This window comes from Mastomys coucha, unplaced genomic scaffold (genome assembly GCF_008632895.1).
Source record: "Mastomys coucha isolate ucsf_1 unplaced genomic scaffold, UCSF_Mcou_1 pScaffold1, whole genome shotgun sequence".
Taxonomy (NCBI): domain Eukaryota; kingdom Metazoa; phylum Chordata; class Mammalia; order Rodentia; family Muridae; genus Mastomys; species Mastomys coucha.
The window spans coordinates 86,793,476-86,811,018 of NW_022196891.1; the positions used below are offsets into that span (position 1 = coordinate 86,793,476).

Sequence of the window (17,543 nt, forward strand, 5' to 3'; positions counted from 1 at the left end):
GAAAATATTATATTAAAAGATATGCTCCAAATAAATGTGAAAAAAATGGATTCATTTAGTATATATAACATTATTCTTTGGCTGTAAACCCAGGAAATAAGGCCATTTAGTCAAGTAAGTATCAAAATACAATAGTTATTAAGAGGTTGGAAAACATGAATTTAATGTAGGGTTTTTCCATTTCTAAGAGAATCAGTAATGAGTGAACAGCAATCTATATGCCATGAACACACTTGAGACATGAAGGACGGCACTCTAGGGTAAAAGAGTTCTGCCAATACAGTACTGCGTGGGAAATGTTCACTTTCTGGTGCCAAAAGAGTAAAAACCATGCACTTTTGAGATTCCATGTGCTCTTAATTTATCAACCCCAGGGACGTTTTGGGGTAAATATAGAAAAGGACACGTTTTTCCAATAGGCTGTCATCCATCTTTCCTCATGGGAATAAGAGATAATAATAGAATTCTGGGCTGCTGAGGTGGGTCAGTGGGTGAAGGGGTTTAGTGTGATGACCTAAATTTGATCTCCAAAAGCCGTACAGTGAGAGAAAGAGTTCTTTCATCAAGTTGCCCTCTGACCTACACACACACACACACACACACACACACACAACACACACACACACACCATGGCACATGCACACATAGACAACTCTAATGATACTGCACTCACCTCTCATTTCTTCTGCCAACTTCTGGCTCTGCCGCAGACACACTTGGACCTTCCCAAGCTCTCCCTCCAGGTGGCAGACTTCTCTGGTCCTTTGCTCACACTGACTCCTAATGAGACTGTTTTCCTTCTTCATTTCCTGAAAACATATTTAGTTTGTTTTAATCTAAACAAATGCTCAAGGGAATCACAATTTCTGCCTTAATAAAGGGCCTTCACAGACCTACCTGATCTCAGTCAGCAATCCAATTTTCCTTTCCAGTATCTAATTAAAGTATCATGTTAGTTGAATCAAGTTACATCATAAAAGCAGATATCAAATCTAAGAATTATCTTATACCTTCAGGATATATACTTCAAACTTTCTGGTTGTTAAAGATTTAGCGCAGAAGAAAAGATAAAGACAAAAGTTTCAGATTCCTATCAAGCCAGATTAGTCAAACAAACAAACAAACAAAAAACCCTACACTAATGTTCCAAGAACAAATTTTTGCTTTCACTGCAAATAAAACAGTATAAGGTTTACTATCACAAGAGTGCCCTTATAGATGAAATCTCCTTCAATAACTGCTTTCACTAACACAGCCTACAGTGGCCATGTATGTATACTGGAATATATACTATGAGAAATGCATATATGAATAAAATAGCATCTCAGTCTTCAGCAGGATCACCGCCCCGGTGGAAGGTGTGGTCCTAGTCACTCAATACATATCTAACAGAGCTAACTGCTCAAAAGACACTCAACAGGGCTGGTGAGATGGCTCAAACAGGTAAGAGCACTGACTGTTCTTCCGAAGGTCCTGAGTTCGGATCCCAGCAACCACATGGTGGCTCACGACCACCCATAATGAGATCTGACGCCCTCTTCTGGTGTATCTGAAGACAGCTACAGTGTATTACGGAGCAGGCGGGGCCGGAGTGAGTGGGCCGTCCTGACTTCAATTCCCAGCAGCCACATGATGGTTCATGGCCATCTGTACAGCTACAGTGTACTCATACACATAAAATAAATAAACCTTAAAAAAAAAAAGGAAAAAAAAGACACTCAACAATCTATGTGACATCAAAAGCTAGCACTGAATTCATCTTGACTAGGAGAACCTGAGCATTCACAGGTTCATTGGGTCCATGATTAAATATTCATACACACAGGGATGTGTACAGCAAAGTAACACACATACATACACAGATGCATACATACATGCATACATATATACAAGTGCAATTTCATTCCACTATGTTAGGAATTCTTAAACCAAATCACACAAATGTACACACCAAATAAAAACATTACTCCTCCTTAACAACCTAAGACTGATACATTAAAAAAATACTCCAGTCATGCTTAAACTTGTTTCCTTTAGGTTTTTTTATTACTATAATCTTTATTAGTGTGTGCATCCGTGCATGCATGCACTGGAGAGGCAGGGCATGCTATGGCATGTTTATGTACAAGAAGTTATGTACTGGGGTATTCAGTTTTTTCATTCATGTGTTGGTTGCAGGAATTGAACTGAGGTGTTTGAGTTTGGCACACTAATTTATGTAGGCCAGGCTGGCCTCACACTTGATATCTACCTGCTTCTGCCTCCTGAGCACTGAGGTAAAAGGCACCCCTTGAAACTTTTAATAATATTGTAATAGCTGAAAGGTACATCCACCTATATTACACCCTACTCTCAAGAACTGGCATATCACCATTAACTGAGAGAACTTAACAACTCTATCCCACATCTTATGAAATGAAAGAAATCCATAAGGCATTTTTAATTATATTTCAAAGCCACCCTTCTGAGAAGTACGAAGACATTTTTTGAAACTTAAAGAAACAATTAAGACCCATCCTCCAAAACCTCACTGCACTGTTAGAAAACAGATGGCCCTGGCGATGCAATACTGGAAGGCTGCCTTCAATTATCAGTCTGGTTACTACCAGCAGATGGGTACCCATGTAACAAAGCCAAATTCAAGAAGAGGGAGAATCTGGCTACTAGAAGTACTTGAAAACTTGCTGGCAGCTGCTGTGTTCATGTATATACACATTCATTTCATCATTAAAATGAGACATAGGCTGTTGTCAGTATTACACTCTTGTCTCCTGTGTTCTGATCCTGTCTTGCTTACACTAGGAAATTTGACTATGAAATTAAGATATCAATGAGAACTAAAGGACAGCTACAAAAGATCTTAAGACAGAGAAGTTAACCTGCAAACTAGTCAGTACTCAAGCTTGCAAGGAAAAAAAAAATCATGACGGTGAAACAATTAACTGATTAAAATTAGCATTAATAAACTACAGAAATGTAATCACTTGTTTGTTCTTCAGACTAAGAATAATCACCCATCTAATGAGATCACAGATGGAAAAGATAGAATGCTTTAAGTACTCTGACATATGCAATAGGGCATTGTTATTAGTATTCCTTCCCCAAATGTAACAGTTGCAAGATCATCAGAGATGAATCATGGGTTGATTTACTATCTTTACAATCAAAGTAAATCTGGGTCTTGAAAAGGAAGCTGGGAAGACAGTGCATGATAAACAGAGTGCACCACCACAGGGGGTGGGGGTGGGGCCTTGGAGAGAGCAGGTACCACAAAGGGGTGGGTGGCTGTTAAGTCTGCATGCCTGTCGGTCTCTCTGTATCTTAGTCCACAACTGCAGACATTTAAGAAAACAGCAAGCTCAGTGAAAAGATTAGGGTGTCTTTCTCCATTCTGGCATTAGCTCTGTAGATACTGGTTCCTAACGAAGGAATGTTCAGCCAATCCTGGGACCCAGCAGGCTTATAATGCTATGACTGCAACCAACCCAAGAATTTTAAGAGGCCAGAATTTAGAAAATGAACATCTGAAAATGGATGCACAGGCTGCCATCCATCCATCAGCAATTAGTTTTCCATGAGGCTACAGCCACTTAAGTCTTGATTGGGTAGCTCATTAGCAACAATGAGTTAAGCATACAAGGGTATAGTCTCCTAGGCATCTCTTCTGTCCTCACATGATTTGCAAAATTGGGCACTACTCTGGAAACCAGCAATCTCTATACCACAAGCCAACACTGGAGCTTAGCAAGCAATCCCACCCAGAGCAACTTGGTTTAGGAGCAGCAAGGGAAGCATCGCTTCCTAGGGCCAGGCGAAACAAAGTGCAATTTGAGTGTGCATTTCATGATCCCATCCATGACAACAGCTCAGTATGTCCCCTGCTGGGCGAAGGCTGTCTATGTGGGAATGGAATGGACGAAAAGATGTGCTTTCTCCTTCTACTGCCCTTCCTGCCTGCCAGCCCACACTCCTTAGAGGACCCGATACAATACAGATCCCCATGCCTAAAAAGGTCCCCAAGCAAGCGTTTCCTCATCCTGCCTGTCAATGATGGCATTTTATTGTCAAACCCCAGTGCAATGAAAGCTGGCACTCAAAGCCTGGTGAGCAGCTTATCTAATCCCCACATCACTTTGATACTAAATGTTAACTTTAGCCTTGATTGGGCCATTAAATCACATTTCCAGCACTGATAATTTCTAATTGCGATAAGTATATTAGTTTACTAAACACAGTCAAGGAAAATTTCGGTACAACTGTCACTTTATTTCAGCATCCGAAACCTGTAAGCTCACTGAACTTGTTTGTGCTTACTTACTTAATTAATTAGATACAGAAATCTGAGAATTCTCAGATGCACTGTCTCCTGGCCATGACCCTTCTGGGCTGAAATGTAATTGCAAATAATTTTAACATCAAAGGTCACTGATATTTGTGAAACAAAAACAGCAAGCACATCCTGGACTTCCATGCTTTATGGACATTTACATGCTGGGCACTGGGCCACATACTTTATATGAAAAAATGGACTTAATCATAAATAGTCTTGAAATGGAGGGATATATTTGCATCTGTATGCAGACTAGGAAGGGGTCACCCCAAGGTAACACAGTAGGCGGTCTACATTGAGACTGTTCCCACTAGAGCTACCACCACTATAATCCCAAGGCTATACCAGCACTCTCAATGACCAGTCACTTCTCGGGATCCAACCACAGTTCAGAGGACAAGAGCCAGGGAAGCCCTTTCAACTCTTGCAGTTTTATCCCAAGAGAATATTCACAGGCAGACAGAGACATAAATTAAGATGAACAGTAAATCTGTATCTTGGCCCTATGCTAAGCACTTTTCACACATGACTCTGTTCATTTGAACATGGTAGGCATGTGATGCAGAGCAGCCTGGAGTTAGAGATAGCTCTATAATGCAGACCCATGGGGATAAATAAAGTAAGTCCTCAGAAACACCTGCAAGACAATGTCCAGACTATTAAAATGCCCCAGCAAGTCATGTCAAAGGTGTTTAGACTCTGAACCAGATGATAGTTCTACAAAATGTTTGACCGGGCAGCTAGTCAAGTCACAGGAGAGTTCCTGGCTAAAAGGGAAGCTCACAGAGGGAAGAGCTTCATGCCAGTCTGCCTGTGGAAATGTTAGCAGAAGCATCTGTTGGTTGGTCCCCACTGGCCAAAAGGCAAACATTTGTTTTGCTGCAATAAACATGCACTGGAAATGTTTGCAGATGAACCCATCACAGGATCTGACTGAGTGCTTTCCACTCGGAGTCCAGGAGCTGAGTGCCCCCCATCTCCAGCAGCCTTCTCACGTTGTCGCTGGCTGCTTTAAGAACTTCCTCTTTGCTATGGCAGGTATTCTCACTTACAGTGAAATACCATGGGGGCAAATATATTTAGACTTTACCACCTAGATAAAGAACTGTCATTACGGATACAATTATTTTTCCTTCATCGTTAGCAGGCTAAAAAGTGATGACAAAAACAGTTCAGTAATAGGAAAACACTTTCCTGTAATACCTGAAAAGCCACCTCCACTGCTCCTCTGCTCTTTGTTTATTTGTGGCTCTAGTCAAATCCATCCATCAGCTATTTCTAAATGCTTCTTAAGTCCTTTAAAACAAACTCGAGACTACCAAAAAAGTTCAGAGAAGCCAAACTGACACATGTAGGAATAAAATCCCTCAGAACACTCCTACAGCCATGCCCTCATCTACTGCCTGGCAGAACAGGCATCTCTACAGGCACCACTGAACAGGCTGCACACTGGATGGACCCTGCGGTCAATGTTCATTCCTAAAGAATAAATCAATTTATAATTAGATTATTTTATTTATTTATTTTGATAGTGCCAGAGACTAAACTAAGGTCATTCTTTAAGTCTATGATTTCCATAGGGTTTTTTATTTAATACTATACAATTCCAAATCTATCCTTCAAAATGGTTTTCACACTAAGGAAGGCTCTATACTAGCCTGGGACACACACCCAGAGTGTATGTATCTCAAAACAAAAAAGAGCACATGTATGCCAGCACAGGCCTGTGATCCCAGACCTAGGAGAAAGGAGCAGTGGGATCTGGAAATTTAAGGCCTATGTTAGCTACTTAAGTAGGCTTTAGGCTATTCTAGACAACTTAGACTCTGTTAAATAAATAAATAAAGAGGTAAATTAAATAATAATCCACATTAACAGTTTCATTTACTCCCTTTAAATTCCAAACAATTCTTTTCTTTTTTTTCATAATTCCACCCCTCAAGTGGTCTAAAATAATCTTTTAAACAGTGATTCTCAATCTTCCCAATGCTGTGACCTTTTAACACAGCTCCTCATGTTGTGATGACCCTCAAACATAAAATTGCTTTTGTTGTTACTTCATAACTGTAATTTTGCTATTCTTATGAATCATAATGTAAATATCTGATATGCAGCATATCTAATATTCTACCCCTGTGAAAGAGTCATTCGACCCCTGAAAAGGTTTTGACTCACAAATTAATAACTGCTACTTTACAACTCGTGATTCTAGAACTGGCACTACAGCTCAGAGGCTGAGAGAAGTGGCTGCTGCTCTTGCTGAGGGCACAGAGGCTTTCACACCTTCTCTTCTGGCCTCTCTGGACAGCAAGCATACATGTGGTGACCAGATAATACATACATGTAAGCGAAAAAATTTAAAACTTGATTAAATATTTTTTTGTAGATTTTTTTATTGGATATTTTCTTCATTTACATTTTAAATGTTATCCCTTTTCCAGGTTTCTTGCCCACCCCCCAGGAACCCCCATCCTATCCCCACTCCCCCTGCTTCTATGAGGGTGTTCCCCCACCCACCCACCCACTCCTGCCTCCCTACCCTGGCATTCCCCTACACTGGGGCATCGAGCCTACGCAAGACCAAGGGCCTCTCCTCTCATTGACACCCAACAAGGCTACCCTCTGCTACATACGTAGCTGGAGCCAAGAGTCCCTCCATGTGTACTTTTTGGTTAGTGATTTAGCCCCTGGGAGCTCTACAGGTTCTGGTTGGATTATATATTCTTAATTCCTCATGCTAAATCCATGAGCAATCATTTCAAAATAAAAAAAGGACAATAATGACATTAAGCATATATAAAACACATTAACATCTGGAAAAGAAAAAATGTATGGTACTAATAAAGTACTGACAAATTAAACTACAGAGTCCCTTTTTGGACCAGGGAGATGACTCAACGCACAAAGATGCTATCCTTGAGTTTGATCCTGGGAACCCACATAAGGATGAAGAGAGACCAATGCCTACAAGTTGTTTTCTGACCTCCATGAGCATGAGGTGATTCACACGCACATGCACACGCACGCGCACACACACTTTGTTTCCCGTGTGGGATCTGTTCCTTGACCCTTCTGATCACATACCTCACTGCTTCTCCTCAGCTCATTTTCTGTGATCTGACTTGCCTGAAGAGCTTGCTCTGTTCTGCTGAACTTGTGTCTACTTTCTTCCAAACTCCTTTCTAACTGTTGCTTCACTGATGTGACCTACAAAAGAGAAAAAATAATCAAGCTCTGAATGCATGCTATCTGCAAATAACCAACCATTCTTAAAGATTAAGAAAAACAAAAGAAGCTGGGCGGTGGTGGCGCACGCCTTTAATCCCAGCACTTGGGAGACAGAGGCAGGTGGATTTCTGAGTTCAAGGCCAGCCTGGTCTACAGAGTAAGTTCCAGACAGCCAGGGCTACTCAGAGAAACCCTGTCTCGAAAAAAACAAAAACAAAAAAAAAACAAAACAAGAAAAACAAGAGCTGAGAGATGAGAGAGAGGAAGACAGACCGAGAGAAAACGGGTGATTATCCCCTCACTATGTAGAATGTTGTGTGATTTGCCTACATCCTATGCACATCCTCCTGTGAATTTTGCCTCATCTCTATACTATACTACCTATGGGTGCTATGTAAGTAGTTACTTTATTAAGGAAAATAACAAGAAAGAGTCCATATGCTTTCAGAACATCATAGGCCTAACTACACAGTATACAAATGAGCCAGAGACACACCCAATATTCACACTACAGAGAGAAATTAAACAAACCAAAGAAAACAGAGTATCAGAGATTGAGGATAGATGTGACAACCAGGGATGCTAAATGCAGAAGTGCAGAGCTCCCAACCCATGAGCTAACAGGAACCCAAGAATAGCACTGTAATCAAGGCCTGAGCTGGAAGCCAGGGGCCACATGGCAAAAATGAAGCAAGTGAGGGAAGGACAGGAGATGAACTTCACAGGGAACTAGGGAAGGCACCTGGGTCTGCCACCCAAGCAAGATTTGGCCTAGTGATGAGGCAGTAAGTGACTACACTGAGCAAAGGAGCTATGCGATCTGACTGCCCTGCTGGTAGCTTTGCTCTGGCTACTGACTGAAAACAGACTTTCTTAAACAAGCACAGCTGGGGGTTTGGGAGGCAGACAGGAAGCTAGCATGGCTACTGAGAATGCTAACTGGGATCCGGATGCTGCAGTGAACATGGCTAAAGCAGTTGTATTCAACATCATGTATTAACATTGACAAAAAAGTCAAATTTATTCTTAGCTTGGAAGAAGGGCACATGGGAAAGTTACTGGGGTGGATGACAAAATTAGTCCCTGATAAATAATGGTGACAAGACCACATGCTACAAAGTTTATAAAAGCCAGAGAGTGGAGATGAGCAGTGTCAAACATGTCATCTGGACATGACAGGACCCTTGCAGTGACAGCAGCTGTAGTTGTGTGTTCAAGCCCTGCACAAGATCAGGGTAGTCAACACTGCAGCATAGTCTAGGGAGGGGGAGATAGCTCTCGCCCATTCCTAACTGATGCTTCTGAGACAGGAACAGTGTTAAGGGTATGGCCCCTGCTCCACTGAATGCTCCATACCCATGTGTACATTAAGAGTACAAATTGGACTCAAGAGTTATAAAAAACAAAACAGGATATGGAGTTGGGAGTGTAGCTCTAGAAAGCATTAAGAAGAGAAAGGAGGTGAAATATGATCAAAATATATTGTATGCATGTTTTAATTTTTTAAATAAAAAATATTACAAAATATCCTATCATTCACACAGGAATATACACATATACATTATAAAATACAAACACACACAAACAACTGTGCATCAACAAAGGTAGATTGAGCAGTTTTGATGAACTAGGTTGAGATGTGAGACAAGAACTGTGAGAAACCTGGAAGTGTGGGTCTGAGCACTGTGAAGAGCGTAATTCCTGTTTAAAGACGACAGGGGACCAAAGGCGGTCCTCATCCAGAAAACAGCTGCAGTTCATGATCGGTTCACACAGGTGGAATGCCGTAGACTGGAGACATAGAACAAGAGCCATCACAGCATAGGCAGCACGCAAAGGCGGACACCTGCATGCACCACTCTTGTGAGTCTTAAATCAGCCATGGGACCTGCCCAAACTGGAACTCTCCGGGGGAAGGAAATTCTTAGGACAACTCCCCATTGTTATATACCCTATAATGACCTGCACTGATATTCAGATCTAAAAACCCCATCTACCATCCTTTTTCTGAGAAAACTGAGCCATAAAGATTGTTTTCTACTTTGAAAGGGAACTAAGGACAGAGTCTTTAAGGAGACAGAGACCTAGACTGACTTCCATAACAAGAGTACCAAAAAGCTGATCCCAAGGACGCTGGGAAGAAAATAGTCATTTCAGAGAAGGAGAACAAAGGAAGGGGAGGATGGCTCTCAGGCTCTAAAGACCGTTAGACAGGAGCAGGGTCTGGGGCTACTACTGTTCAGTAGGGTGACTACACACACAGTTATGTTCTACACAAATGCTGGGACAAAGGATTTTGAAAGTTTTCACCATAAACAATGACAAATGTTTAAAGTAGATATATTAAACCTGAAATATTACATTTTTCAGAAAGTATGTATCAAATGTCACATTTTTTTTCTGCTTTTCACTTTCCGTTAAAACAAAACCTAAGTCAACTAAGACACAGAAGGAGCACATGTGCAGAACTGAGAACTAAGCTCAGCACCCTACCTTCTCCAGGTCCAGCTGGAGGACGCTAAGCAAATGCTTGGTTTGCTGTAACTCCTGGGTAAGTCTGGTTTTCATCTGAGTGTATTCACTGTCCAAAGCTTGGAAAGACTGATGCTGTCGGGACAGCTCCTGAAAAGCAAAACAAACGTCAGCCAGCCAGTAACTAAGGTGATCCCAGGCACAGGTGCAGCGCCAAGTCCCACCAGGCAATGCTATTTGCAAAGTGCAAGAGACAACAGGGAGTCATGCTGACCATCTACTGAATGCCACACACAATCACCCACCCATATGCTGGTCCCTGCTAATCAAATCCAGGTCTCCGAGGGAAAGCTCAAAGAGTGAGCAGCTGACACATGGAAGCCAGCCTATTCCCACCTATCGCCTATCTTAGTTGTCTCCGTTCTGAAGAATGAAGGGCAGGAAAGAATAGCTGAGCTGCAATCAACACAACTTAGCACAGAACACACTAAAAATTTAGGCTTAGGCGCTAGGAAGATGGCTCAGTATATAAAATGCTTGCCATCCATGTATGAGCATGGATCCCAGGAACCCCAGGAAGTCTAGACAGATGTGTAGCCAGCTGTATTCTCAGCACTCAAGAGGCAAAAAAAGAGGATCCACAGGGCAAGCTGGTTAGCTATAATAATAGATCAGCCAGCTCTAGGTTCAACTCAGAGAACCTGCCTCCAAAAATAAAGTGGAGAGCAACTGAAGAAGACATTCTGCATCAACTTCAAGACTCCTCACTCATGCCCATACATGTGTATGTATGTGTATGTACATCTGTACTCACATGTGTCCATATACATATAGGCTTGCTTTTAAAACAAAACAAACAAAACAAAACAAAAAGGCTATAGGATCGGGCATGGTGACACATATACCTAACCCAGCACTTGGCAACAAAAGCAAAAGGATCAGCAGTTCAAAGAGCTTCGGCTAAATAAGCTCATGTTCCAAAAGAGAAAGAAGGAAAAGGGGGCTTAACTAGTCAGTCATTGTACTGGCTGGTTTTATGTGTCAACTTGACACAGGCTGGAGTTATCACAGAGAAGGGAGCTTCAGTTGGGGAAGTGCTTCCATGAGATCCAGCTGTGGGACATTTTCTCAATTAGTAATCAAGGGGGTAGGGCCCCTTGTGGGTGGTGCCATCCCTGGGCTGGAAGTCTTGGGTTCTATAAGAGAGCAGGCTGAGCAAGCCAGGAGAAGCAAGCCAGTAAGGAACATCCCTCCATGGCCTCTGCATCAGCTCCTGCTTCCTGACCTGCATGAGTTCCAGTCCTGACTTCCTTTGGTGATGAACAGCAGTGTGGAAGTGTAAGCTGAATAAACCCTTTCCTCCCCAGCTTGCTTCTTAGCCATGATGTTTGTGCAGGAATAGAAGCCCTGACTAAGACAGTCATATAGCACTTACGATGGTCTTAGTTGTACTAGTTGATTCTGGCAACAAGGGAATGCTGATTCCCATTTGTGCTCCCCCTGAAGCACCTGAACAGCCCGCTGATGAGACTTCCCAGGCCACCTAGGAGTCCCTGACTCCCTCAAACACCAGCCTTAAAGGACAACTGAAGAACATAAGACAACCCTGACTGTAGAGCACGAGCTTAAAGATGCTCCTGTCCTACTCAGTATTGAATTCCAAGCCCATAAAGACTAGCTCCAAAACAGGAGTCCATCCTTGTGAATCAGGAAGTGAATGGTTGAAAAGTATAAAAAGGCAGATATGAGGGAATGCAGTGGCCTGATGCTCACAAAGCATGCCTGCTCCATAATGTCCTCGTCATAATAAATAGTTCTTCCTTCCAAACTGCAAAGTCAACAGGTTTTTCTCATCAGAGCCCCCGGTGAGCCCGGTCACCTACCTCTTGAAGCTCCTTCTCTTTCTCCTTAATTCTCTGTTCCAGAGAACGTTTAGCACTCTCTGCATTCTGTCGATGGCAACTCAACTCCTCTGTCAAATTTTTCAACTTTTGTTCCAAGGTAGTACACTGGTAACAGATAAAAATGTTCCATACAAAACAAGTTACTCAGAGAATGAAGTCGAATTTTGTATTTTAAGAAATGTTAGTCCAGGCCAGTGTGGTGATCCATACCTTGAAACCTACCCAGCACTGGGGAGGCAGAGGTAGGCAGATCTCTGAGTTCAAGGTCAGTAGGGTCTACATAGTGAATTCCAAGCCAGCAAGGGCTACAAACTGAGAACCTGTCTCAAAAAATAAAATAAAAACTAACTGTAATCCCTAAAGTCTGTTTCATGTTTACCATGTTTGGATCTTTTTATTTCACTTAAAGTCAGGTTCATATTCATTATCCAAATCCTAAGGTCACTGTGATTCTATAAGCACATATGAAATTTATATGGAGGAAATATCAGCAAGGACGTTAAACATCAGTACATTTTAAAAACATTTCACAATGCATGCCGTGGGAAAGGGGACAGCGGTATTAGAACACAAACACTGCATGGCAAGCAGATCAAAGGCAGCACTAGGCCTGAGAGCTCAGTACAGGTTGACAGTCTGACTCCAGTCCCCAGAACCTGCATGAAGAGCAGGATGTGATGGTTTGCATCTGTAAACCCAGCATTCCCATGGCAAGATGAGGAGGGATGGAGACATGAGAAGTACCCAGAAATTTTGTTCCAGTTAGGCTGAGGACTTCCTCCTGTAAGCTGTCCTCTGACCTCCTTCACTAGAGCATCTATAAACAATCAAGGCAGCAAGACTGACCTAGCGATTTAGGAGCTAAAAGGTAACTAGGGTAAGATCCTTACTGTCCTATGAAAGTCTGCTGCAATCACATTAGAGACAGACAGACAGGACGGGTCCCCCAACCCCTGAGTCAAGGTCTCACTATGCAGCCCTGGCTGGCTTGGACCTGCAACATTGACCAAGGTAGCTTCAAACTCAGGGATCTGCCAGACTCTATCTTTCTGGTGCTGGGATTAAAGGAATGAACCACCATGCTCAACCCATAATGAATCTTTGTGAAAAAATTTAAATATTAAATAAACTACTTCTTTCCATACTACTCATTATGCCATTCCATTTCTGGAGGATCACAGAACCCCAGCTGTTTTCTAATTATGTTCTCACAAGCAACAGGAAGAATATGCTGGTGCTTTCTTATACATCCAGTTGTCTGCCAATTTTAAAATTATAAGGAAACTTAGGGTATTTTCCTAAAATTAAACAAAATTGTTTTAATCAGTCAAGTGTTGAGATTCATTCCATTCCTGGAAGCCATCCCTTTAAGTTCAAATCCTAAAACGGCTGACCCCCAAAATATAACATTTAAGTCATAATAAGAAAGCTTTATAGGGATTGGAGGGGGGCTCCGAGGTTAAGCGTACTGGCTGCTCTTCCAAAGGACTAGAAATTCCCAGCACTCACATACAGGCTCACAACTGTCTGTAACTCCAGTTCCAGAGACCCTCACACAAACATGCATCCAAACAGAACATCAATGCACATAAATAAATAATTAAAAAAACAGAAAGCTTATATTAATGGGGAAAGAGTTCTGTGAGATGCCTCAGTTTTGTAAGCCTCCCCACTAATATGTTTCTTTGAAATTCCCAATGCATACATGTTTGAGTGTATGTGTGCATGGATTTACAAATATGTAGAAAGGTGTACATGAACAGGTGCAAATGGGGACCAGAAATCAAGATCAAGGTTCTCCATCTCAACGGTTCTCCATCTTAGTTTTTCAGGCAGAGTCTCTCAATGATACTGGACAAGTTCATCAATTCTGAGTTCATCAATTCTGCTGGACAGTCTAGACAGCCAGCAGCAGGGCTTGTCCTTCTGCCTCAGTCCCCACCCCACTCCCAGCAGCAGGGCTTGTCCTTCTGCCTCTGTCCCCACCCCACTCCCAGCAGCAGGGCTTGTCCTTCTGCCTCTGTCCCCACCCCACTCCCAGCAGCAGGGGTTGTCCTTCTGCCTCAGTCCCCACCCCACTCCCAGCAGCAGGGGTTGTCCTTCTGCCTCAGTCCCCACCCCACTCCCAGCAGCAGGGGCTGTCCTTCTGCCTCTGTCCCTACCCCACTCTGCCCCCAGTGGTAGGACTACTGACACATGTAACTATTACCAGCTATGCTGAATTACTATGTATGCATATGTGATGGGGGAGCACAACACATACAAACAGGTCAGAGACTAGCTTCTGGGAGGGAGCCAGTTCTTTCCTACCATGGGCTCCAAGGACTAAACTCAGGCTGTCAGTTTCTCCAGCAACTACTTTTACCGACTGAGTCAATTCACAAATCCCACTTATGTAATTTCAGCCTGAGTGTGGGGACAGATTAAACTACTGTCCTCGGGCTTGTGTGATAAGCACTTTACTGAGGAAGCCATCTGTTCAGCTACCCAGAGTCTAATTTAACACTATTATGAGTATTATATTGGAAATCTGAGAATTGAAGAAGACACTATGCAATATTTTGCTGGAAGACAAAATGTCAGTTATTAACTAAGCAAAGATGAACAGTACCAAACTGGTCAATGGTGGCTAAATGATTTTGGAAATACCAGAACTTTAAGAAGATAAAAGTGAGCTTTACATAGTGGCACATTTCAGCATTCAAGACTGAGACAGGAAAATCATCAGTTTGAGGCCAGTCTGAGCTACACAATGAAAGAGTTTCTCCACAAAAAACACTGAAAGTTTTACATGTGTACATATGTGTACTCTATCGTGCAGATGAATTTCCAGCTGTTTATCTGGGTGCTGGGGCTCCACTCAGGTCCGCAGCAAGCACTTTACCAACTGAGCCATTTCCCTAGCCTCAGAAAACATTACATGCTAAAGCCAACAGATCAAATTCACCTTCTGCCTCAGACACCAAGATACCTTCATTGTTACAGTAAGCTTTAAGTTTTTTAATTCCCAAGGAATAGTACTACATGACTTATAAGAAAACATATAATTTAACAAACACTGACTGAGAACCTACCTTGCTCTGCATATGGAAAAGGATCAACAACTCGGTGCTCACTGGCCATAAGGACAGATGGGCATTTTGAAGATTAAGACAATCTCCAAAAAAAAAAAAGTAAATGGACCCTTGGCGCCCTCTACTGGTACTCCCTCGAAGGGCAACACATTCCTAAGGGACTTCAATCCTTTCTTATAGACAGGGTACATTAAAATAGATCTTTGAAGGTATTTATACTTCATTCAAAAATATTTTGAATGCCACTGTGGTACCAGTTATGCACAGTCCATGTGTAAATAACTGGCCACTAGATGTCAGGTATGCTCCATAATACTCTATGGCAGTGGTTCTCACCCTTTCTAATGCTGTGACCCTTTAACACAGTTCCTCATGTTGTAGTGACCCCAACCATAACATTATTTTCACTGCTACTTTATAACTATAATTTTGATACTTTTATGAATCATAACGTAACTATATGCTATACATGATATCTACTATATAACCCCTGTGAAAATGTCATCTGTATGACCCACAAGTTGATTGTAAGCTCAAGTTCTTGCAACTATGTAATTTATCACCCTGAGCACTTCCTTCCAGTCTCAAACTGAAGTCTAAAAATTGTTAGAAAAGACCCAAACTACAAGCAATCATTTGAGAACACAGAGTATATTAGCTCCATTTTTTTAAATAAGCAATTCCAATGTCACATAACATAATGCAATGTCAGTGAAACATTTAACGTCTCATGAGGTACAAAAGAAAATGAAACTGAATTTTCAGTTAGGGAGATTTGAAACTGACTGAGGAAAAACAGACATCCAAGAGGCACAGAAATACACCCAAATCTTAAGGGACTGGAGGAACAGTAATGAGAGGAAGGCCTAAGCACTGTCCAAGTAAAAACTCAAAAAATAATGTAAGAGACCTCACCAAAAGTGACAGGTAGAGCAAAGATCCTTCCTCACCAAACAAGACCAATGTTAGTTCTTGTTATAGAGACAGAGATGTGACATAAAATTAGCTGACTGTAATCTCAATAATAAGTGTGATAACAGCAATTAACATTATAAATTCACCCAGGCACAAGTATTCTGCCAAAAACTTTAGAAAATTATCTCAATCTTTACATCTAAACATCACTTTGAAAAAAGATAGACTAGCCATATTTTTACCTATTCTGCACAGCAACAAATTCAAATTCTGAACATTACTTTGAGATAAACTGTAAGTGGAAAGAAGGGAGGAGACTAACTAAAGAGTTCAAGTCAAATATAAACACAGCACAGGGAGAAAACAAAACAAAATGAGCAAACACACCTCAACTCAGAAATATCCCTCAGGAATGAAGAGGAATCAAAACATCTTCAAATAAAGGGAAACTAGGACCTTATGGCCAGCACACACACCCTAAAACAATCCAACAGAAGGCACTCTAAGCAGAAAAGTAACCATCAAAGCACACACACACAACCAGAACCCTGGCAAGGGAGAAAACCCAAGAAAGCAGCAATAATCCCTGACATTTTTAAACATCTGGCAACTGACTTAAAAATACAATACAGTCAATAGAGTTCTAAGTTTATGTTAAGAAAACACTCAAGACTATTATAAGTGGGGAAGGGTAAAATAAAGGGAGAGAGTGTGTCAAAATTTATTAAAGCTGGCAAAATGAACATACCAATAGCCTATGTGAATCCTATGAAATGTTTATGTAATCCATGGAAAGGTAAGAAACGAAGCAATAAAAAGCAGAAACAGAAAGCAAAACAAAAATGGCAGGCAAATAGTTACTTTAAATGTAAATGAGCTAAATTCACCAACAGTAAATAACTAAAAAAAAAAAATTAAAAAAAAAGACCCAACTGTATGCAAAACATACTTCAAAGAGGACAACATAAGTAGAATGAAAATAGAAAGACAAATACAGAACTTTGACATCTCTGATTAAAAACAGAAACCATGAGGAGACAAATGATTTTGTTAATTACCAAAAAAAAAAAAAAAAAAAAATGTAGGGCTGGAGAGACAGCTCAGAGGTTGAGAGCTTTGACTGCTCTTTCAGAGGTCCTGAGTTTAATTCCCAGCAATCACACTGTGGCTCATGATCATCTGTGGTGGGATCCGATACCCTCTTCTGGTATGTCTGAGGACAGCTGTAGTGAACTCATATACATAAAATAAATATTGTTTTAAAAAATGAATGTAAAATATTAAAATATTAAATTCCATCAAAGAAATCTCTAGGCTTGGGTGATTTTACTAGCAAATTCTACTACATCCAAGAAGAAAAATAAATCAGTGGCACTTTCTTCCAGAAAACAGAACAATTCCCAGTTCATATTATGAAGCTGAAATTACCCTGATAACAAGTATCATACAAAGATGGAAGAAAAAAAGAAATGCCAAACAATAAATACCTCTCATGAGCTGGGCAGTGGTGGCGCACGCCTTTAATCCCAGCGCTTGGGAGGCAGAGGCAGGAGGATTTCTGAGTTCGAGGACAGTCTGGTCTACAGAGTGAGTTCCAGGACAGCCAGGGCTACACAGAGA

At 41.4% G+C, this 17,543-nt stretch overlaps 1 protein-coding gene across 1 annotated transcript in view; it reads right to left on the reverse strand.

Moving 5' to 3' along the window:
• Cenpf (centromere protein F) overlaps positions 1 to 17,543 on the reverse strand; it is a 47,637-nt gene that overhangs the window by 19,082 nt on the left and 11,012 nt on the right. The window contains exons 8-11 of the mRNA XM_031338504.1: positions 11,914 to 12,039; positions 10,052 to 10,180; positions 7,415 to 7,537; positions 674 to 809 (exon numbers count right to left, since the gene is read on the reverse strand). Coding sequence (XP_031194364.1) covers positions 674 to 809; positions 7,415 to 7,537; positions 10,052 to 10,180; positions 11,914 to 12,039 — 514 coding nt within the window. The remainder of the gene's footprint in view (positions 1 to 673; positions 810 to 7,414; positions 7,538 to 10,051; positions 10,181 to 11,913; positions 12,040 to 17,543) is intronic.